Source organism: Panicum virgatum, chromosome 9K (genome assembly GCF_016808335.1).
Source record: "Panicum virgatum strain AP13 chromosome 9K, P.virgatum_v5, whole genome shotgun sequence".
NCBI classification, from domain to species: Eukaryota; Viridiplantae; Streptophyta; class Magnoliopsida; order Poales; family Poaceae; genus Panicum; species Panicum virgatum.
The window spans coordinates 14,956,658-14,980,144 of NC_053144.1; the positions used below are offsets into that span (position 1 = coordinate 14,956,658).

At 45.3% G+C, this 23,487-nt stretch overlaps 3 protein-coding genes across 4 annotated transcripts; 2 read left to right on the forward strand and 1 right to left on the reverse strand.

Moving 5' to 3' along the window:
• Positions 1–8,689: 8,689 nt before the first annotated feature.
• Positions 8,690–12,853, reverse strand: LOC120650306. Of its 2 annotated transcripts, XM_039927377.1 has the most exons (5): positions 12,501–12,853; positions 10,992–11,082; positions 10,014–10,892; positions 9,791–9,940; positions 8,690–9,274 (listed from the first exon to the last, which is right to left on the reverse strand). In XM_039927377.1, exons 3-5 carry the CDS (start codon positions 10,503–10,505, stop codon positions 8,978–8,980), a joined length of 939 nt encoding a protein of 312 aa, XP_039783311.1. In that variant the 5' UTR covers positions 10,506–10,892; positions 10,992–11,082; positions 12,501–12,853; the 3' UTR covers positions 8,690–8,977. The 2 variants fall into 2 exon arrangements, with proteins under 2 accessions (XP_039783311.1, XP_039783312.1); XM_039927378.1 differs by lacking the exon at positions 12,501–12,853 and having other exon boundaries at positions 10,992–12,492.
• Positions 12,854–13,149: 296 nt separating this feature from the next.
• On the forward strand, positions 13,150–15,502 carry LOC120650309 (sec-independent protein translocase protein TATA, chloroplastic-like). Its single transcript, XM_039927380.1, has 2 exons — positions 13,150–13,569; positions 15,151–15,502. The coding sequence occupies exons 1-2, from the start codon at positions 13,225–13,227 to the stop codon at positions 15,262–15,264; spliced, it is 459 nt and encodes a 152-aa protein (XP_039783314.1). The 5' UTR covers positions 13,150–13,224; the 3' UTR covers positions 15,265–15,502.
• Positions 15,503–15,785: 283 nt separating this feature from the next.
• LOC120650308 (protein OSB2, chloroplastic-like) lies at positions 15,786–21,060 on the forward strand. Its single transcript, XM_039927379.1, has 5 exons — positions 15,786–16,173; positions 16,659–16,797; positions 16,949–17,030; positions 18,299–18,447; positions 20,573–21,060. The coding sequence occupies exons 1-5, from the start codon at positions 15,842–15,844 to the stop codon at positions 20,768–20,770; spliced, it is 900 nt and encodes a 299-aa protein (XP_039783313.1). The 5' UTR covers positions 15,786–15,841; the 3' UTR covers positions 20,771–21,060.
• Positions 21,061–23,487: the final 2,427 nt, after the last annotated feature.

The following is a 23,487-nucleotide window of genomic DNA, read 5'->3' on the forward strand; positions in this document are numbered from 1 at the left end:
ATAAAACTCTATTGAGACCGGCCTAATACCCCACTTAGTATTCTGGTTTCTGTCCGTTGCTGTCCATATGCTCTGGTTTAATAACTTAATTAAAAAAATATGTTCAGGTTTGGTGTTTCAATCCCGTCTTGCTATTTGAATAGGCTTGGGCAAGCTTAGAGCAGCTTCAGCGTGCGGTTTTGAAGGGTTGCTAACGGTTGCCAGAGAAAGATTTCTTGCTGCCACACGCTGGAGGAGGGGGCGCTCCACAGCACCACCGCTCTGTTTTGCATCTAGTGCTCCAAATAAAATAACATGCGGTTTGCGGGAAGGAAACAGCTAGAGATAGAGAACAGAGATGGGGATGATTTTTTTATTGGATAGAGCTCCACCGCTTGGACTAAATACTGGACTACGTGTGACTCTGAAGCTCCTACGTGACGTGTCCAAACACTTAGATTTTTTCCTCAACATACGCTGCCCCTGCTCTTAAAAACCCTTGTGATCTCAAACATATCAATTCATTCTATATTTCTATACATTATTCGTACCTGATTTTTTTAGATTACACAGTACAACGCAGACACTCACAATGCACGCACACTCACATCCTATGAATACACGTACGCAAATCCTACCCCTATGAGCATCTTTAAAGACTGAGCCGGCAAATCCTCGAGACTGAGCCGGCAAATCCTCGAGATTAACGAAGTTGCCACAGGCGCTTCGCTGTCGACGGAAACGTCGCCTACCACTGAATGCACAACGCCGTTAAATTCCAAAATATTTGCTCTCATGGGAGTCGAACCCAGGACCTCAGGTGCTACCGAGACTCTTGTAACCACTAGGCTACAAGCCCCTTCGCTTATTCGTACCTGATTGCACTACTTGATAATCAGATCTTAACATGCCCAGCCTTTCTAGACCTATATTACTATACATTATTCCTAATAAAAGTGTAAGAGAGGTGAATATACATTCGTGGACCTATTTCGAGCAATAATACACGCGGCGTGTGGAGGGTAGGTCAATTACACATAGGGGTTCTATGTGCCGCTGGCCCGCTGCTGAGCCCGGCATACGCCGCGGCGGTTTTCGACGGCCACCAGGGGAGCGGCGCTGCCCATTTGTCGGGTGGCCTGCGTTAGTTCCTTGGAGAGGCTCTTGAAGGTTTTTTTTTTCGTTTCTGCATTCTTGGAACTGATAAGAGGGTGATATGTCGTGTCTAAGCATCTGGCTCAATTCTTAAAGGGTTCTTCATTGTTTGGTAATCAGTGTTGCTGCTACATACAGATTACACCAAACTGTTATGATTGCTGAACGCAAAAAATTAGAGTAAAATTCACGGCGAGTCCCTAAACTTGTCACGGTTGTCATCGTGGTCCCTGAACTCTCAAAATGCCATTTTTGTGTCACCATTCTTGAATCGGATTCGAGCAGCCATCCAAATCCGCACCCGACCCGGTCTTGTTGCCAACGTGGCCGCCACCTGGACGCGACGTGACTTGGCGCCCGCTAAAATAACCGGTTCCATCCGTTCGGCTCGTCCCCCCCCCATTCGCCGCCGCGCCGTTCCCCGTCCTTCCCCTCCCGCCCTGTCGCCGTCCGCGTCGTTCTCGCCGCCGCCCCAGCCAGCCGCGACGTCTGCGCATAGTGCCTCCACGACCGCCTGCTCGCGCTCGTCGCCGCATAGAATGAGGTGTCCTCGCCGGAGGAAGCGGCCGACATCGGTGAACTTCCAGGAGCGGCAGTGGTGGAGTGAGGCGCTGGAGATGAGCAGGTGGAGCGGCAATGGGCGAAGCTCCCTCAACACGGCATCTGGCGGGTGCCTCCGCTCCTTGCCGCTGCCATAGAGGACGATGACTGCTGCGTCCGCAAAGCCATCAACGGTAGCGAGCAGCGGCCAGCAAGCGCATGAATCCAATCGAATCGATTTGTGGCAGGCCTTGTGGATTCGATTTTCTTCTCAAAAGAGTTCAGACAGGGATTGGATTGCTAGAACGGTTGCATCGATTTGGACTTGGGGATTTGGACCAGGGAGTTTTCGATAGCAGCAGCAAGAACTTGAGGAGCCGGAGCGGCGCGTGGCGGCGTGGGCCTGCAGTAGGGGGGCGGCGTGCACAAGGAGCTGGGGAGGCACGCGCGAATCCAGGCGGCGTCCAGGCGGGCCGGCACGGAACCGGCGGCGCGCGGGAGGCGGAGCGGCCAGTGCGGGCTCGCGGGCTCGTCCAGGCGGCGCCAGCACAGAGCAGCGGCTCCGACTGCTCTTCCATTGCTGCCGCCACAAGCTCCTTCTCCGACGCCGACCACTGCCGATTCGTCCTCTCCGGTGAGCCCATTGGTCGACTCCACGCACCCACAGCTCCTCCTCCCTCCCCTCTACCCGTTTGAGCCCTCACTCGGTCCTTTGCCTCGTCATGCAGAGCTCCCGGCGTCGAAGCTCCATCCGCCGCCCGCCGTTATCCACCCTGCGCCCGGCCGGTGAGGCTCGCTGCACCCCGCACGGCCCATGCGCGCGCCATCCCTGCCCCCGCTCGCCGCCGCTGGTCCGGCGCTGGCCCATGCGTGCGCCATCCCTGCCCCTGCTCGCCGCTGGCCGCCGCTGGTCCGGCGCCGGCGCCGGCCTTGCCGCGCCGTGCGCGCCACGCGAGGCCTCGCCGCGCACTGACTGCGCACGGACGGAACCGGCTATTTTAGCTGGCACCAAGCCACGTCGCGTCCAGGTGGCGGACACGTTGGCTAAAAGACCGGGTCGGGTGCGAGTTTGGATGGCTGCTCAAACCCGATTCAAGAATGGGGACTCAAAAATAGCATTTCGGGAGTCCAGGGACCGCGATGACACCTCGTCAGTGAAAGGACCTCGGATGTCGCCTAGAGGTGGGGTGAATCGGCGTTTCAATAAATTCTGCAAATTATAACACTTAAAACAAATTGTCAGCACACTGATCCGTCAGACCGGTCTAACACTTAGATGCTGAACAGACAAACCAACTGGTCAGACCGGTTGGGGTGACCGGTCAGACCGGTCACACGCAAAACCTGCATAAGATCAGAGTTTCTCCCCTCCTCATGCTCTAGCACTAAGACAACTTGGTGTAGTGTTCCTGCAGGTGAATATAGATGTATTGCAAGTCCCTGCACACACAGAAACAACACACCAAAGTAGATCGATGCGGAATTATAAAACAAATGCTAGAACTCAAAGTAGTGAGGCAAACCACAAAGGAGACACAAGGATTTGTTTCCCGGAGTTCAGATTCACCACTGTGAATCCTACGTCTCCGTTGAGAAACTCGTTGGGTGTGAGTCTCTTTCAACTCGATCCCTTGAGTTGGGTCTCTTTCAACCACTTCCCCGATTCCACTATCTTGATCCTTTCCACCAAGGGGGCAAGATCACGCCCGCACAGACTTGCCGCTGCTCACCACAATGTTGGGAGCTAGCCGACGACGCCTAGCCGTTTAGGAGGCAAACCTTCAAGAGTAGCAAATGCAAACTTTGAATGCTTTCACGAATCTTGAGTGCTCAAGCTATGAGTACTCACTTGCTGCTCAAAATGCAGCTCTCACAATGCTCTATAATCTCACACTTGCTCAATCTCTCAATCCAATCCAAAGATATGCAATCTAAATGGCTCAACTCACAAAGAGTGTTGAGGAGAGCTAGCTGGTCAAAAAAATGCTTTATGAAGCTCAAGAAAGGTCAGGGAACCAGCAGCCCTCGAAGGAGAGGGCTGAGGGGTATAAATACCCCACACTCTAAAACTAGCCATTGTAACTGTCAGCACAGACCGGTCAGACCGATCTGTTCAAACAACTAGCCGTTAGCCCCAGACCGGTCAGATCGGACCGGTCTGGGTCAGAGAAGCCCAAACCTAAGTCTAGGAGTCCTACTTGGTCCACCAAGTTAACACTTGATCATCCAAGTAGCACAAAGTTAGTTCTCAGAGGTTTCCTCTTAGGATTCTCACTTGGGGTGACCTATGAGCACTTTTAATCATGTCCTACAATCAATATTGCATCCCTTTTGATAGTACGGCGTACCTATACTCAAGATTAAACATTAAACACAAATCAACCACTTGAGGCTTGAATTACTTTAACTTTGCCATACTTTGATTTTTTTCAACTTTGGGATTCCAACATTGTATAATATTTTCTTGAGCAAATCCATACTTGAGCTAGTGACTTAGAGTTCCAAATCGTTTGCAAAACTGTCCTTGAATACTCAAGTCACTCAAATAAAATATTTTGATGCATTGCATTGCTTCTCTCAATCAAGGTTTGGATATGATACTTCAAACACCCCACGGATACTAGCACTTCACCTTAGCACTTGCACAGATGGTAAGCTGTCGCTTCACCAAAGCTTGCCTAGTCCCTCGCACTAATCATCTCGGTTGGCTTCTTCATCACTTACACTTGCCATGTTGAGCTAAACTTTGGGCATCAACAATGAATTTCATATCTCATTCTTGTATCTTCAATTCTTTTTCTTGCATTGTAATAAATTTTTTTTGATCTTTTGAGACAAAGTATACTTCACTTTGACAAGCCAAATTTAGAAACCATCATATAACGCATGAACACTTGTTTCTATCTTTGCTTCATACTGTGCTTATCTTTGCTTTATAACCATAAATGACAACCATATTCTAAGCATTGCAAGCTTCAAAATATAAGACCAATATGTAGCACATAAGTGTATGTCTTCTCTTTTTGTTTAACTCCATGAAGCCTTGCAATAAAACTTTTAACTATTTTTATATCTCACATGTTCTTCAAATATATCAAGCCATGAATAGAAACCATAACTTGTAATTGCATGAATACTTGTTTCTCATTTTTCATCACAACATGCTTGACTTTGTTCAATAAGCTCTCTTTTATTTGATTCCTTGATACATGAGTCATTACATAAATTGATATACAAATAAATCTATGCTCATGATATCTCAAATAAAGTGTTAGTCCTTTCATCATGTTGTTATTCAATTCACCAAAACCCATTAGGGGCCTAGATGCACTTTCAGTGACAAGTTTAGGGACCCGCCGTGAATTTTACTCCATAAAATTATCTCCTGCAATTGCTGCAGTAGTAGGAGATTATGTTATGTCTTAAGAGATATTCACTTCATGATTTTTCAGTTTTTGTTGCTGCATGTACTAAATAATTGGGCAATTGTATTGGGCCTCAACCGTCCTTTCAACAGGCAAGGTAAGATTTCAGTTCGACAGGAACTCTGTTTTGTGTTTGAACTCGGAATGATCAGTGATATGATATACCTGCACATTATTATCTCCCTCACGTCATTGCAGTTCGCAACTCACAATTCATTTCTGTCAGGCCTGTGTTACTTAAAACGGCAGCTGTTGGTGTTGCATATTTGTACTTCACTTAAATGTATAGTCATATAGTTTGCGTGCAAATACTCCTAGACGTTCAGTCGGCTAATTTTCATGTCAGTCTCTTACCTTTTTATGCCACTCTTCTTTAGCTGCAATTGCAGTGTAATAGTCTCAGTTGGCCCTCTAACCGTGTTTCCTGCTTCAGTTAGTTGTCAGTGGAAAAGCTTGCCCTTCTCTTATCATATAAGCATTCTACTGGTTTTAGGGTAATTTGATAGAATTATTCCAGAAATTCTCTCAGTGCCTACTCATTAATTCTTAAAAATTACAATGTAATCTACGATGAAGTTTCATACACTCTGTTCGCTGTGCTGTTGCTGGTGGCTGGTGCTGATTTGTTGTGAGAGAAAAGTACTCCTGGCTGGCTGGTGGCTGCTAGTTGGTGCTGGCTTGGTCTGAGAGAAAAACACTGTTGGCTGGTTGCAGCGAACAGAGTGATAACTGAAATTTTTTTTACCTCATTTTGTTAGTCAATGATCAGTATGGACTTGCTGCATCAGATCTCGCTATACCCACTTTTGCTATTCTTTCTTGCTCAAGCCCTACTAGTGAAATGGGTATGGAGGATGACATGTCTTGTGAACTTTAGCCAGCCACAATAATAGAAGAGTGTGTGCGCGTGTGCTGCTGGTGGTGGTGGTGTGTGTGTGGGGCCGGGGGGGGATATTTGGCTGCTTACCACTAAAATTTCACTTTCCCCAATTTGTTCATGTCTACAATGATCCTAACTTCTATGTAAAGGATTGTTGGGTTGAGGGGGAATGGGATATACAATTTAGAAGATCTTTTGGGAGCATTGAACTTGAGGAATGGGGAGAAGTGGAGAACTAATGCAAACTCTGGGTGATGCTCACTTAAATGATAAACCGATAAGCTATTTTGGGTAGGGGAGAATTCTGGCCAATACTCGACTAGATCAATGTATAGGATGTTGACCCTTAATGGGGTGATCTCTAAGCGAATAGAAAAGTTCGGACAAATAGAATGCCACTTAAGCCCTAGATTTTACTTTGGTTAATAATTCTACAAAACAAAATCCAAGTACGCGTGAACCTAAAAAAGAGAAACGGGAAAGGTGATACCAATTGCCTTTTATGTAGGGTGCCAGAATCAATAGATCATCTTTTCTTTGTGTCATGAGTAGATCCTTGTGGAGTGCCTTCAAGAAATCTTTGCAATGGGATTCAGTCCCTGCGGATCTGCAACACTTTTTTCTTCTTCTTCTTGGAGAAGTGGATCCCTCTGGGGGCTCATAAGTACAATGTAAAATTATTTATTTTTTATGTGTTTTTGTGGATGATCTGGAATAGCTGAAACAAGATGAGGATGGAAAAGAAGTTCATTCTTTCGACTAACGAATTGTTCTACAATTTTTTTGCCCTCTTGCAGAGTCTCCTGACGCTCACTGCCTGAGTGAAATGACGAATCGGCTGAAAGCTTGGCTTCTGTTTCCTTTGAATGGTGGACACTTTGGGGCTGTTTGGTTGGGTGGCTAACCTCTAGCCAGGCTTGTATAATGCACCATGAACTTGTTGGATTGCCTGGACGGGGCTGCTAGCCAGGCTCTAGCAATGCATGAGAGGGCTGCTAGCCAAGCTTAGCTAGTACGCTTGAGCGTACTAGCGTGGCCAGGCCCGGTGAGTGCGAGGGCGCTCCCGCAATTGGCCAGGCAGATGCAGGCATGATGCTGAGTTTTGCAGAGGTCTAGCTCTGCTCACCTCCGTCTCGTCATTTGACTCACTTGGCGTCTTCCCCTTCCTCACGTCCTCCCCTCCCTATCCATGGCTGCGCCATCGCAGGAGCTCGATTCAGGAAAATATGCTCCGATTCGGGTTTAGAGGATCTAGATCTAGCGCTGGGTAATCAATTTATGTGAAAAACTCTCGATGAGGGCAAGGGGAGACGGAAAGCATGGAGAAGCCACCATGGGCAAGGGGAAGCATGAAGTCGTAGGAGAAAAAGACTATGCTTGGGACAGCGCATCCAAGGACCAAAGCGAGATTTCCCTCTCTTCCTCTTCTGTAGGTCATGTGACTCTGCTTGTGTTCTTGTGAATCTGGTAGGTCCGAACTCCAAAACGTGATTCACCTTTCTATCTCTTTGCAAACGAAGTACCTGATTGGATTTATGTTGCCTTGCGGATACAGACCAGCGAGAGGATTGAGTGATAGAGCATTCATGGTGCAGTGGTTTATGTGACAAATTTATGTTTCCCTTCTTATAAAATACCAATTTGATGGATTTGTATACGAGAATAAATTTGTGATGCCTTTCAATCTTAGTGTGGCATCAGTGATATTAGTGCATGATTATATAAATTAAGAATAATCATATTAATTTATGCATAGATTGAGGGTAAGTCTACCACTACTAGTTGTGGGTGATTCCACCAGATCTTGCACAGCCAACCAAACAAGTTATTTTGTATTGCCAGATGCAGACCATCTCTTTATGCAACAAACCAAACAAAATCTTACTCTAGCCTAGCTTAGTCAGGCCACACAACCAAACATGGACTCATTGCTTGCCCAACTCTGGCTTGGACTAGTCAGGCTTAGAAATCTAGCCAGGCTAGACTTAGTCCATCAACCAAACACACCCTTTATGTTTGGTTCTACGTTTCTTTTTCCTTGGGGGTTTATCCTCGTGAGGTGCAAGGGAAGTTGATGCTTGTGCGAGTGAGGCGCAAGGGAAGTTGATGCGTGTGCGAAGATCTGGGACAATCAGAAGATCGTGCTTTTGGCCTAGTTTTAGTAAAGCTCTATTTCTGTTAACTTCATAGACATATACTCCCTCCGTCTCAAAAAAGTGTCAAATTTGTCAAAAAAGAGTGCTATCGTTAGTTAGCCCTACTTTCCTTGCATGCCGCAAATTTGCATGCAGCACCTCCTAATCAGTCTGCATGTGCAACTATAAATTGGCAACTTGTCCAATGGAATCGGTTAATAATTAGTGCAAATAATTAAGTCATTCTATTTCTCCACTAATATGTTCTAAAAGAACCCAGAGTGACACTTCTTTTTTTGGTACGGGGGAGTATGTTTCTATCCTGTTGGCTTTGTTAGCTCAGTTCTGAATGTTGCTGGTGTCCCCTGTAGTCTGTAAACGAAAGTCTTTTTTTGTTTTTGTGATTTGAAAACGAATGTCTATATATGCTAAAAGCAGGGCAATGCCTTTATATAAAAGAGAAGCTTACTGAATTTCAAACTATATTGAAATGTTTGCAAGTTTAAGAAGATCCGTATCAACACGTGCATAGCATAACAGCTAATACCGAATAAATTTTCAATGCTGCACTGGTGTGCATATAAATTTGTAATATATATATATCATGTTTGCGTCAGTTGAAACCAAAATATACATTACTATATATAAAGTTACAAACAGAGCATATGATTTATTAAATGTTACAAGGACAAAGTTTTAATATAATGGGCATGCCCAGTCTAGGCTTCATATGCTCTCCTGCCTGATTCGTTTCAAGAAAAAAAAAAGGCATAGACTTGATTCATCACATGCCCAGAACACAACTAAAGAATAATTGCGGCTGCACAGCATTCGACCTCTTGCACAGGGTCACAAAAGAATTCCTACAGAATGTTAACCTCCGTGCCAGGCAAGATCTTTCCATTAAGCTTACTTCTAACAGAAGCTCGACTAGCCAAGAAATCTGAAGCCGTACACCTACAACGACCCAACTTCTTTCTTGGATCTATATTTAAAATCCTTAGGGCAGGGGCATTTTCCACGATATGTGCTAAAAATTCAAGTTGTCCCATAATCCCATTAAACCCTGTAATATGCACTTTCCTTAGATAAGTATATGAATGAGGTGGAAGACTCTGGAGAGTTCCCCATCCCACACCTTCCAAGCAAGACACATCAAACTGAAAGAATTCGATGAAAAAGTATGGTCAGTGTACTTATCATTAAAGATATGTTTATTCTGATGTCAAAATTCATTATCAGTAATTGAAGTTTAAGGGTGTATTTATTTTTTTTGTTAAAAAAATGAACTTAACGAGACAAGTAGCCTATGAGCTAAGTTTACACTTTAAGCATAAGTGAAATTCATAATGGGTGCCTGTACAAACATGAAGTACATAGCTATGACAATCATAAGCACAACCCTCTGTGAGACTGCAAACAATCTACATGTAACACAAGCTAAAAGCAGTTTACAATATCGGATGGGACCTATCTGTATTAGAGTCCCAATTACATAGGCACAGTACTTCATTATTGGCTTTTCACAAGTCTCCAAACTAAACATGATATTATATGAATTTGCATAGTGTACGCAAGCAAATCTCCTATGTTTAAATAAGAAATAAGCAATAAATATGATATATTCATATGCATGAGATCACTGCTGACAGGTGCAACCCAGAAAGAGTACTTACATGCACCTCAACCTCCTCAATTAAAGGGGCAGCCCTGAGGAAGGATGCCAGCGAGAGAATATTGTCGCTTTCACCGTAATTTACAACGAGCAACAGCCGTAAAAATCTCAGCTGGGAAAATCTGCCAATGTTTTCCGGTAATAAGGGCATCTGGAAGATAGAAAATTGTCAGATCAAAACTAGAAAGTGAGTTAAAGATTCATAATATGTTGCAACAACATACCTCTAATGGTAGATAATAAGTCTGCAAGGTGAAGTTTTGCACACCTGGGAGCACACTTGGAAGTACACATAGGGCATACTCAAAAGTGATACCATACAAATGAAGTTCTGCTATTTCTAGTTTCTTAACTTCACCAAGGTCAATAGGTAATTGCACCCCATGGTATACAAAAGTTTTGAGATTTTTTGCATGTAATTCTACCTTTTTTATGCTGCAATGCGCAATGCGCAAGTACAGCAAACGGGACAACGGCTGTTTTACCTTCAATTCATCATTGACATGACATCTAATGAAGCTCAACCACTCAAGATTAGCACAACCTGACAGCATGGCATCAAGATCCATTTCAGACACCTCAAATAGATGCAGATCAAGCTTCATCAGGTTTGGGAAACCCCTAAACAGGGAACGTGGTCTGAAGGATATGCAGCTAAGCTTAATATGTTGCATCCGTGATATGGATGCACCATCGAACAATTCAATGGGAAACATGTAGCTATTCTTGACACTGTAGCCATTCTTGACAACCACAAATTCAGCTGGTGCTAAATCCAGAACTAGATTCTTCACAAGTGATGACACGGCAAAACTAATCCAATTGTTCAGATGATCAATTAATATGCTCTCAAATTCAAATTTGACCTCAAGCTATTCAACCACCTTGCCACGAAGCTGTTGCAACACCGTATTAACACCATCAATGAATTCCATGGTGTAGTTTGGTTTGTTGCAGAAATATCGAGGTCTGCCACATATTGCAATGCAATCAATCCTTAGTTTGGAAGAAATTGTCCACATATGCCTCCACTTACTTGAGAGCACACTGGTCCGAACAACCTCATTGAGCTGTAACTTTGAAAATACCCTGTCTAGCACATCCTGTGGGGCAAAGCAATGATGTCCCATCAACCCCATCCCAAGTTTAGAAATTTAATTTACTCTCAACATCATCTTTAAAGAAGAAAGTTTGTAGCATACCTCCGGCAGGTCTTCAAGTTTAATATTTGGTCGCCACGTTCCATGAGTTGATTGTGCACTTCTGCATGTAAGGTTGTTTCCTTTCCCTATGCTGCACAAGACAATGGCAGGACTTCCATTGGTCTGATGTCATCAGACTAAGATAGCTGAGCAGTCAGCACTGGTACATAATGGAAACTAAAAATGCCATGAGATGAACTATGACAAAGTATGTTAACAATCTGAAAATGCCATAGTAACTCCTTAGTTGAACCCTGAAAAATCTATTGCCCTACATCACCTTAGGACTCACGACAACTTATGGCTGACTTCAAATTGAATATTTTCTCCACTAATAAACTACTGATGTTAATGTCATATGAACACTATTATAGAAAAAGTCTTTAGAAGTAGATTCACTATCAGAAGTCCATCCGTTTTTTTCTCATAGACACACCACTGCGCCCTTATTTAGTTAAAATCAAGCATCTGGCCTTGGATCTATATCCTCTTCTATCGGGTCACAACAGAGCACAAGTACCATTTTGTTTGGTACTTGATGCATCTGAGGGATATAAGAGGATGTATTATGTAATGGTGTCTTAGCTTTCCTGAAAACTATTTGCTAAGCAAATTCACAACTCAAGTCGAAATATTCTTCCTTTATATTGTCAACAGATCAAAATTTGATCACAGATTGCAGCTTTAAGACAGTTTCCTAAGTAAGGAAGCTTGAAACCAGGGAGATAGAATAAAGGAGAGCTTTAGCTATCCCTCTGATTATCCCTGCCCCAACTCTGCGATATGAGGTTGCCTGTTCGGATCTAGCCCAATACTAGTGATTTAGTGAACCCCTTTTGCTAAAGAAATTCACTATTGAAGTCGACATAAGCTGCCTTTTTTTCAGAAACACCAAAATTGCTAATCAAAGATTACAGCTTTAAGAAGAGAGTTCCCCAAGGTCAGCACAAAATAGGCCAATACAATACTCTGAGCGAGCTTTAGGCCCTGTTTGGGGCCGCGAGCTAAAAAATCGTGTGGCATATAAGCGCAACGCAGCTCCAAGATCGCTTCTGCGATTTTGCAGCGCCTAGTTCATTTTCGGCGTTTTACTGTTGCGGGCGGCCAGCCGACATGAGTAGTTTGGCGGGATTAATTTGCTTTTTCTGCTTATAAGCTAAGCATACTCGGTCCCAAACAGGGCCTTAGCAGACACTCAGATCGTTTCAGGATAAGGTAGCATGTTCAGATTCCTGAAACCATCTTGCTAAACAAATTTAACAAAAAAAAAGTCTGAAATAGCCTCCCTTTATTCAGTCAAAAACACCAAAATCCTGACCAAAGGTCGCAGCTTTAAGGCCATGAGGGCGCCCCCAAATGAAACCAGCAAAAATTCATGCAAATACAGTACCGTCTGACTTCCCCCTATTACTACTTTGCGAGGATAAGGTCGTCTGTTGAGATGTATCAAAACGAACAACTAACAATCACTTGAAGTAACATGTGGCAAGTTGCAAGCGAGATACAGACCTGACAGGACGGCCGTCGCCGACGCGGACCAAAACGCTGCCGGTGCGGTCGAGAGTACGGCCGGCGGGGCAGATACCCGCAGGGCCGCCAACGCAGCCGTCCACAATCTCGGCTATCCCGCCGGGATTGCCGGACGCAACGCGACGGCAGCTGCCGGCGGTGCCAAAAGAGCCCGCCACAGGGGCGAGCGCGCGACCGAGAACGCTGCTGACGCCTTGCAGTGCTCTCCAGATGGGGTCCGGATCTACGCCGCCGGGGCCCTCCGCCGCCTCCGTGCGGAGCGGCGTAACCGCCATCGTTCCCGACTGCTCTCCGTCAGGCGTCAGCCAACGCCGCGGTGGCTAAGATAATTGGTCGTTTCGCAAGGCACTAGCACCGGTAGTAGTAGGCCGGGCCGCCGGGGTGGTCTCGTATAGTATCCGATAAGAATACTAGGTGATAGATACAAAGCCGAAGAGGCCCAACGCTCAACTAGTCCAACTCTGCAGGTTTTTTTGGCCCGGCCCAAACTCGCCCATCTAGACGTTTCCTGGCCCAGCTCTCTGCAAGTCTGTATGGTCGTGTTATACACGGGACCACCGGAGCGTGTCAGAAAAACGTGGGGGGGGGGGGGGGGGGGGGGGGAGCCTGTTAACTCCCTCCACCAACAACGCTATCCCATCGAGACAAAAATATCCCCCACCCACGACGAGCGCCAGCAGCAGCAGCAGCAGCAGCAGCAGCCATGGGGATAGCCGTGGTCGCTCCCGTCGCGGCGGCCTCCTCCTCCTACCTCGGGGCGCCGCCGAGGCGCGCCGCAGCGCCGGCGCGCGCCCACGTCTCGGCCGCCGGGATGTCCGCGAGGGCGTCTTTCGGGACCGGGCTCGCGGGGGCGGCCGCGTCGGTGGCCGCGCGGCCGAGGAGGAGGGCCGGCTCGGGGGGCGGCGGGGCGCTCGGGTGCAAGTGCCTGTTCGGGCTCGGGGTGCCTGAGCTCGCGGTTATCGCCGGCGTCGCCGCGCTCGTGTTCGGGCCCAAGCAGCTCCCCGAGATCGGCCGCAACATCGGCAAGACCGTCAAGAGCTTCCAGCAGGTGAGGATTGGGGCGTATGCTGTGACGGAATCTCGTGATTTGTGCCCTGTGGGGATGGGTGTGCGGTGCTGGCAATAGTTGACTGGTGGTTAGCAGCTGAGGGGAAAAAAAATGACCTCCTTTTGCTCGAGATGCTAAAGCTTTTAGGTCGTCTTCGTAGTGCAACTAGTGTCGTTACCAATTTACAAGGCGCTGCTTTGCTAGTGCTTTCAGTTTCCGTTGCAATTCCGAGGATTTTTTGTGCTCTACTGAATGTTCAGTTCAGTACTAGTATGGCTTAGAAACATAGTGGCGCAGTATAGTGCATTCCTGACCGTTTAGCCCAGTGGAGCTTAGGGGGGTAATACCAACGGAATGAAAAGCTGCCAAATTGCTTTCTCATTTTTACTTGAGAGTCCTGTTGGTTGTTATAGCAGAGTGATGAGTGGCGTTGGGTTCAGGGATGTGAGATTTGGAGTGATGGGGGATTTCCGCAGCTCATACTTCTTGAACTGCAACAGGAAATAGAACATATTTTTGGTGTGTTCAGGCTTCTTCCAATTTAATTGTTCGGGATGGAACTGAATGGCTATTGCATGTTCTTGTGCATTTGCAGTGGTACAATCTGCCAGAATGCTGTATTTTTTTTATATGTACAGTTATTTTTTGTTTCTGACGAAATATGTGGTATCGATAGCTAGAGCTGTAGCAAAACTTACAGGTGCCAGTGTGCTACCTATTGCTATTGGCTAAAGCACATAATATTACTTGTGTCTTCTTCTTTTTTCGCGACCGTGCCTGAGCACGTTTTTCATTAAGAGGAATATTACTTGTGTCTTCACTGCTATCTTATTAGCTATATCACTTTATTAAATGCAAATGTGTATATGCTGTTGTTGTCTGCATGCTGTTGCTACATTACATAGTCTAGTATATAGCTGCAGTTGCTATCCAGCATTTTGCCTCTGCATACTTGATGAAACTGCGGCCTGTCCGATTTGACCTGAGTCTACATTTCTACATTTGTAAACTGGTAGCCCCAGCATGCTAAGCCTTTGTTGCTTCTAATAAAAACAGGAACAAACAGGTCTCTGGTCTAAAAATTCAGGTGATTTGTGGGTCATGATTTGGTTGCTGGCGCCCTGGCATGCTCTGGGTTTACCCAATCTACTTGGTAGGATATAAAAGCTGCAGAGAAGTGGTTTCAAGGGTTACAAGGGGCAGCTCGCAGAAGTTGAGAAGTGCATTCATTTTACAATGTCTCCAGTTAGTTGAACTTGTTTTTAGGAGGCAGTCTGTGGAGAAGCTCACTAGTGGCTAGAGCTTTGAAAACTGCGACAGCAGTGGTTTGATACTCCTTAGTTTTGAAAATTTTGCACCTCCTTTTGGCCTCACTTTTCCAAGGATTTTATAGGAGTATAGGACTGATCCACGTTTGCGTTGGATACTGATTTGCACTTTTTGAAAGCTGGCTGGATGTGCATGCTTTGTGTTTGGTTTTCACAAGACAAGCTACTAGTAGATCAAGCTCTCTAATCAGGCCATTCGATCTTTTCCAGTGTGTAAAATTGTTTGCTGACCCATTTGTCTAAATTCTCTCAGGCGGCTAAGGAGTTTGAAACTGAACTGAAGAAAGAGCCTGGGGAAGGCGGCGATGAGCCCCCGCCTGCAACCCCCACGGCGGTAGGCGATGGGGAGGAGAAAAAGGGGGCTTGAGGCATCGTCTAGTAGCAAGGAGCACACATGAGGATCCATCTTGTTAGCGTTCTGTATGTACAACTGTATTCTGGGCTTCTGGAGTTAGCAGCAAATGCCTGCCCGTTTATTTTGGTCACCTTGCAGTTTCAGGCCACATAGCGATATTGTTTGTAGTTTTGTACCCGGGAAGAACAACTTTTCTGTGAAAGATGTCGTGTTATTCAATAAATATGAGGCTTACCTTGAGCATTATTCAGTTTTGCAATTGTCAGTTACCTGTAGCACTTAATTTAAGACTCGGTGATTCCAGTCAAGCAGCGTGGCGGTGTCACTGTGACCTGTGAGCTGAAGAAAGTGCAATGTGGGGCCCGCATGACAGCCACAGCGGTAGCTCGTGGGGTCCACGCGTCAGTCACCGCCGCCACAGTTCTGGGGCCACTAGCAGTGAGAGAAAAGGAACACGCGTCCGTCACCGCCGCCACAGTTCTGGGGCCACTAGCAGGGAGAGAAAAGGAACCCACGCCACAGAAATAAGCTCACGAGACCTCCCATTCCATCTCCGGCTGAGAAAGGCGAAAGCCGGAAAAATATCGCCATGGCTATCCTCGCCGTCGCCTCCCTGCTCAAAACCCTAAACCCTAGCCCCGCGGGCCACCGCAACAGGCGCCTCTCCTCTTCCCTGCTCCGCCTCCCGCCGCCGGTGCCACGAGGGCGCCGCCCCCGGTGCTCCGCGCGGTACGGAGGGCCCGCGGCGCCGCCCACGACGACGACGCGGCCCGCGGAGATACCTTGGAGCAGGGAGCTCTGCAACTCGGTGCGGCTCATCGGAACGGTGGGCACCGAGGTCGAACTGCGTCAGCTGCCCAGCGGCTCCGCCGTCGCGAGGGGTCGCCTCGCCGTCTGGAAGTCGGCCACCGAGACTACATGGTATTCCTAATTCGATTTGTGCTACGCAATGCTAACTTTTCTTCCATTTCCGCGTCTCTTATTTCTATCCTATTATTGTGGCCCGGCTGTGAGATAGGCTTGTCTGTAGGTCACTCGGTGTAGCCTGTAGGCATGTAGGTTAGTGTAAGAGAAATGCATGGTTGTTGAGGCCTTGAGGGGACAGCAATGGCCTTTGGTAATATAAGGACGGGACCAGTCTGTGTAATTGTTGGATGTAGCAAGATGATTGTTGAGACCATGAATTGAAGTTTTGTTTGTGGATAGTTTAGTTGTGGCAAAGGCATGTAGCAAGTTGTGGATACTAATGAATCATGGAACAAACATGTATTGTTTATATTTCTCGCATTGCAGCTACATAATTACTAACTTTTACATACTGTCAGAGTCAGAAATATTAGTAATTGAAAAATGCATTCTTAATAGTAATTGCTGTTTAAGTGTTTATTGAGGTGATTATACTACAGGGTGACTCTACAATTTTGGGATGACCTGGCTCATGTGGCCTCTGAGCATGTGAAGAAGGGTGACCGGATATATGTTTCAGGACGGCTTGTGTCAGATACTGTTGATGAGGGGCCTGAGAAGCGGCATGTTTACTACAAGGTATCAAATTTACTAGTTTGCTTTGAATGCTGTTTTTTCCCTCTAGTACGCAGGTAATCTATGTATCATTTCATTAAGAGTGGTTACACTGTATTTTAATTCTTCATCTTTTCTTTGATTATGATGGGTTGATGGGTACACTCTTTCTCAGGTTGCAGTTCAAGAGTTAAATTTCATCGAGTCCATGCAGCCTGTTCGATTATATGAACCAGAGGCAAGCCAGGATACCCCAGGCATGGATCTCAGCTCAGCTGTGAAGCCTTCTGTTTTTATCATAAAACTGCTGCTTTTCTCATTCTTGTCCGTTCATATTCCTGTTAGATATATTAGTCTGTTGTGGCTTGTCCACTTATCGTAAACATTAGTAAATCTGTTTGGCCTGCTACCAATTATTTGGTAATAGTTTGGGCTACCACTTGGTTCATTGTCCAATCTTTGTTTTAAAAAAAAATTACTAACTTCATGATACTACTGATTTGGATTTAACATGTACTTTAATTATCTGTTAATTACCAGGGAACTCCTAATTGCATGCATGGTTAATTAGTTTGGACCTTAACCAAGTAACAAATTATAGCTCATACAAGGTCGTAGATTGGCACATACATGTGCATCTACTGTGTGTGCATGCAATGATACTTAATAGCACTAGTTAGCTGCTGATCATAGACGGGGGAACAAACATAAATACAGTGAGAATTAAGGTAATTTGGCCTGCAAACTTCTGAGTAAGTGTTTCCTTCGTCCACAACTACGCCAATCTTTTGGCTAGGCACCAATGGGAGAGCCAATTCTCCCATTAACCTGCCAAATTGCAAGGACATGAACCAAACATGCTCTTATACTTTTTACTTTCTGTTCAATCTATCAATCCTCAATATGTGAACAACCTGGTGCCTTGCATTTTTTTTTGTTGTATATCCAAAATGCGCCAAAGTTTCCTTTTTATATCATAGCTACTGTTTTCCTGTAATTTCATATGCTGTTAATGCTGACACTATACCCCCTTGATTATATATATGTGAACATGAACATCATTTATGATAGGAAGTCATCTGCCTCTAGAAGATCACAAAAAAGACTTCTTTTTTTCCTCGAACATGCACAAAAGAGACTATTAGATGTGTATTGACAAGCTATACGATTTGCAACATGATATAAAACTCTTGCTGCCAACAATCTTTTTGGAAAACAATTGCAAGGTATTCGTGTACTTTTAAGTATTATAAGATCACAAAAAACACCATTAGATTGTATATACCTCTTTCACGGTCAACCTTCATTTTGGAAAAAAACAGCAAGGAATTTGAGTACTCTTAAGTCTTACTTGCATCATTCTTGAGTACTCTTGAAGAAACAGTTGATTGATGTAGCTTTCTTCAGTTTATGAAATGTTTTACTAGCCATTGATGCACATGACTCGGTTCTAGGTAGCTGTTTATTGATGTAATGAAAATTCATAAAATGTAAAAAATAACTCTTCTTTTTTGTTGAATCAAAGGTGGAAGGCGTGGTGATTATTTTGATTCTACCTCTAGTTCAACTGAGGATAACAATAGGGATAATATCAGTTCTTCTCGATCAACTGAAGAGCTGTGGCAGGCCTTCTTTGCTAATCCACTTGAGTGGTGGGATAACAGGACAAATAAGGTTAGATATCTTATTTATCTTCTTCATTTACAACAACAACAACAACAACAACATAGCCTTTTGTCCCAAGCGAGTTGGGGTAGGCTAGAGATGAAACCCAAAAGACACAAAGTTCACGGTTCAGGCACGCTGATAGCTAGTCTCCAAGCGCTCCTATCCAAAGCTACCTCTTCAGAGATATTCCAATCCTTAAGGTCTCTCTTAACCGACTCGTCCCAAGTCAGTTTAGGTCTACCTCTACCCCTCTTTACCTTATCGACACGCTTTAGAACCCCACTACGTACCGGCGCCTCAGGAGGCCTCCGTTGGATATGTCCAAACCATCTCAATCGATGTTGAGTAAGTTTCTCCTTAATTGGTGCCACCCCTACCCTTTCCCGAATAACTTCGTTCTGGACTCTATCCCTTGTGTGCCCGCAAAACCACTGCAACATCCGCATTTCTGCTACACTCAGTTGCTGGACATGTCGCCTTTTTGTGGGGCCAACATTCAACACCATATAACATCGCCGGGGGAATCGCTGTCCTATAGAACTTGCCTTTTAGCTTTTGTGGCACCCTCCTGTCACAGAGGATGCCAGAAGCTTGACGCCATTTCAACCAGGCAGCTGAGATTCTATGCCTAACATCTTCATCAATGTCGCCATCCTTTTGTAGCATCGATCCTAAATACCGAAAAGTATCCTTCTGGGGCACTACTTGCCCATCGAGACTAACATCTCCACCCTCATGCATAGTCGCGCTGAAATCGCACATCATGTAGGATTCAAATTTGAATGATTTAAATTTTAAAACTACTCCCTCCGTCCCAAAAAATAAGTCACTCTAGGATTCAAATTTTGTCCCAAAAAACAAGTCACTCTAGGATTCAAATTTTGTCCCCAAAAAAAGTCATCCTAACCTATTTAGAAAGTGCATGTGCATGCAAGAATCAATTAGTGCCAAATAGGGGCAAACATGGTCATTTTACCTTCTTGTTAATTTGTCCTAGAATTCCTAGGATGACTTGCTTTTTGGGACGGAGGGAGTACACCATTTATCATTTTACAATGTAACAGTTATCTTGTATGTAATCAACTGAAACATTTTTTTTGGGGGGGGGGGGGGGGGGGGGTCTATTGCCCCAATTTTCAAATAGAAATGGAAAATATCAGAGAAGAGGGAATACATGGAAAATCTAGAACCAATCAAAAGAAGTTCAATTATTTACTAAGGGAGAGGGATAAGTGGTCAGTGAAGTGCGGTTAAACAGTGAAACAGTAACGGTAAATAGCCGGAGGCTGTTAGGAAAGATATTTCTCCTTTTTTCTATTCTTTCTGGTGAGTTTATGCTTAAGTTCTGCTCTTCTTACCTAAAAAATTTAAGATTAGTGTATGCAGGGTTCTGCACATCTTTTATTTACGTATCATATACCTTATGACATATGTATTTCAAATTATTAGCTAGATGCAACATGCAACCATTGGCACCAAGTCAATACGAAATGCAAAAAAAGGATTTAGGATGTAGTCTAGAGAATGCTGTGCGCTTCAAAATTTCATTGTTGAATGGAAATTGTGTCCGGGGAAACCTAAAAAATAGAAGTTTGCTATCTTAATATTTTGTTTCACCTTATGCTTGTACTTTAAAGTTATTTTTCCAGGAGTTTTTTTTGCTGATATATGTGAAATTTGTTTTTTGAGTTTATATGGAGCTAGACTAAAATAAGTGATATGTTCATGGGTTTTCTTAAACATTTTCCTTCTGTGGATTGTAATCTCATAATGATTTACACTAAGTATGGTTGCTTGTGTAAACAAATGATGAAATATTGCAATGCATGGACATTGACTAGTTTGGTCCATAGTTAAAATTGAATGGTCTCCAGTAGAAACTACTTGCTTTTACTTGGCTTCATAAACTTGTAACATGCAAGCATGTGTTAGGTTCTGAATTCGAGCTCTTTCTTTTCCTGCCCCCAGAGGATTCATCGTTAAAGACTGTTACATTTCTTATTGATGTATTTATTTATTTGCTCCAATAATTTGTCTAGCCTACGATTTGTTAGGAAGATATATGTGCTTGACATTTTTTTTTTGATAATGTTGAATACATTTGACCTATGATCTTAATTCATATAAACAGAAGAACCCAAGGTATCCAGATTTCAAGCATAAGCACACTGGTGAAGCCCTGTGGATTGATGGGAGGAACAACCCCAACTGGGTTGTATCTCAGCTGGCAGTTTTGGACTCAAGAATGGGTTCTCTGCAAGACAATGAGAGAAAACCAGTCTCCTATATGTATGCGGACGAGTTCATGACATTGGACGGCAATCGATAGTCAATAGTGGAGGAAGCCTCAGTCCCCATTTGCATGCTGTTGTGTCGAAAGCGATCAAATCTGGCTAGTTCATGGATGTTGTCTCAGTTTTGTTGTACATATCTGGGAGCTTGATGGTTTTGTCAGGGAGGTGAACTTGATGGATTATCAGGGAGGTGGACGGGCGGCCGTCGGTAGTATTATGTAGTACTCTGTAGCTTAGCTATGACAAACATACGGATAGTAATTGGAGAAGGCCTTGTTGTTTACATGTTTGACATATCATAAATCTGTTGGTGTGTTGAGTGTCATCTGGTGTCATAATTTTAGTTAGGGTGGATCCAAACGGGACCAGCTAATGCGCAGTTAAATGTTTTCTAACTAGTTAGATAACAGCTATCCAATTAGCTGGTTCAATTCCAGTTAATTTCAGCTACGTATTCAGCTAATGAATTAGCTTGGTGGATTCAAACGGGTTATTAATAGATAAAGTAAAAATCAATGTTCAAACAAGCGCTAGGCGGTATCTAGGCGGTGACCCACCGCCTAGAGCTTAGGCGGGATTAGGCGTTTCAAGGCGTTTTTCTAGGCGGTACAATATAATGCGTATACTTCACCATATACTCTAAAAAGAAAAGAAAAAATAAGAAACTAGTGGGCCTTGAATGGAAAAGAAATACCCAAGGCAGTCCAAATAGCCCACTTCCCCCACCTTATCTTTCTACCCGTGACCCAACGCCTCCTCACTTCGACGCGACGACGCCTCCCTGTCGTCCTCTCCGCTCGCCCCTGCCTCCTCTGCCCCGCCGCCCCTGCCTCCGCCACCGCCGAATCCTCTTCCCCTGCCTCCTCCTCCGAGCACCTGCCTCAACCTCCTCTGCCGCCGCCGCGCCCGTCCCCTGCCTTCTATTCCGTCGCGGCGCCCATCCCCTACCTCCTCTGCCGCCGCGTGACATCCCTGCCTCCTCTACCGCGGCCACCGCAGGCCTCCTCCACCGCGCACCTGCCCCAACCTCCTCCTCCGGCGCCGCCCATCCTGACCTCCGGCGCCACCATAGGGCGCCTAGGGGACCGCCTACCCCCTAGGCCAAGTGGGACCCCTCCGCCCAGCGCGTAAGCGCGCTTAGGCGGCCGCGGAATTCCGCCTTTTTGAACATTGGTAAAAATAGCCTTTGTGTTTCCTTGCGGGGTAACACTATGCTTAGGCCCTCCACAATGTGCGCGTAGAGTGATGCTCAAATACTCTCTTTCCATTTCAAGCATCACTCTACACACTGCAGCTCTCATTCCAAAGTGATGCCCATGCTTAAAAGATTCTGGAGCGGTGAAAGTTGAAGCTCCGGTGCCCAGTCAATAAAAAAAATACCTTTATGCGCCTTGTGAGAGCTTAAAGCAGCTGGTGGTGGTACAAAGAGAGCACATGCCCAGTCATCCATTGCAGCATGCAGCAGCGATGCTTGTTTCTTCATCATGGGACCTACATTTTTTCTGGCTTCACTGTCACACTGTGGAGGGCCTTAGGGCTCTCCTATACTATACTAGCTGGAACTTTTGACGTGCCGAGTCCACTACATCCAAACCATGCACTTTGTGTGTCTCGTTGTCATGGCACACACTAACTGACCAAAACACCAAGGTATATAGGCCCTGTTTGGTTTCCTAGTACTGGTTGTACTAGGGAACTTTGACCGTTAATTACTAGTATTAAATGAAGGCAGTTTACAAAACTAACTCTACAACACTGCGCTACTTCGTGAGGCGAATCTAATGAGATCTTTGACTGCACGATTAGAGGATGGTTACTGTAGCATTATTGTAGCCAATCGCGGATTAATTACCGTCATTAGATTTGTCGCGCAAAATTATACCCATCCGTGAAATGATTTTGCAAATAAATTTCGTTTAGTACTTCATGCATACAAAATTCTTTTTGTAGTACTAGGTGTTCTAGCGAACCAAACGGGGGCCATATATGCGAAGATAAATCTCATATGGTATCCATCTTGCCTTGTTGGGCGGTGTCTGAAGAATCTGCGCCGAAGCATTTTCTACACCTTGAGCAGAGCAGATGGACCTGCCGTATCTCCAGCCAGGCGTCCTGCACGCCAGCAAAAATACAAACCGCAGCATCCCAGAAAGGTCGACGGCGATGCCAGGACTCCACAACTTCCATTGTAAACTTGAGAGAGAGAGAGGGTATTGACTTGACCTTGCCATTTTTATTTCCCTTCTGATTCTGGATCGATGATGGGCCGGACAGAGACGTGGCAACAGATCAACTGCAGATCAACCGATCGATGCCGCCAATGGATGCTTCTCCGATGCAGCTCTGAACTGATCTCATGTGCGCCCACATGCCTCGTGTCCGCCGGCGCCTCGACCGGCGCATGTGTGGACAACAAAACGCAGGCAGGCCGTCGGCGCCGTGTCTGCGCCGTGCCTCCTTGACCGAGATCTCGGTGGTTTTAGTTTGGATCACGGCATCAGCCGCGACCGAATTCTAATCCTCGATCGGGTTGCACCTGCACATGGATATAGATGGGCATGGCGCGGATCGATTTGCATGCGTCGGAGCTTTTCATATCAAGGTCAATTCGTTCTAGAAGGTGCAGGGGGGCGATATGATATAGTTCATCAGGCGCTGCAAGCAAGAATGAAGAAGAACAAGTGGCCCTTTTGTTTTAGCTGCGAATAGTTTTGAGGTGCTTCGGGGAAACACGAGAGGAATTGCTTTGCAT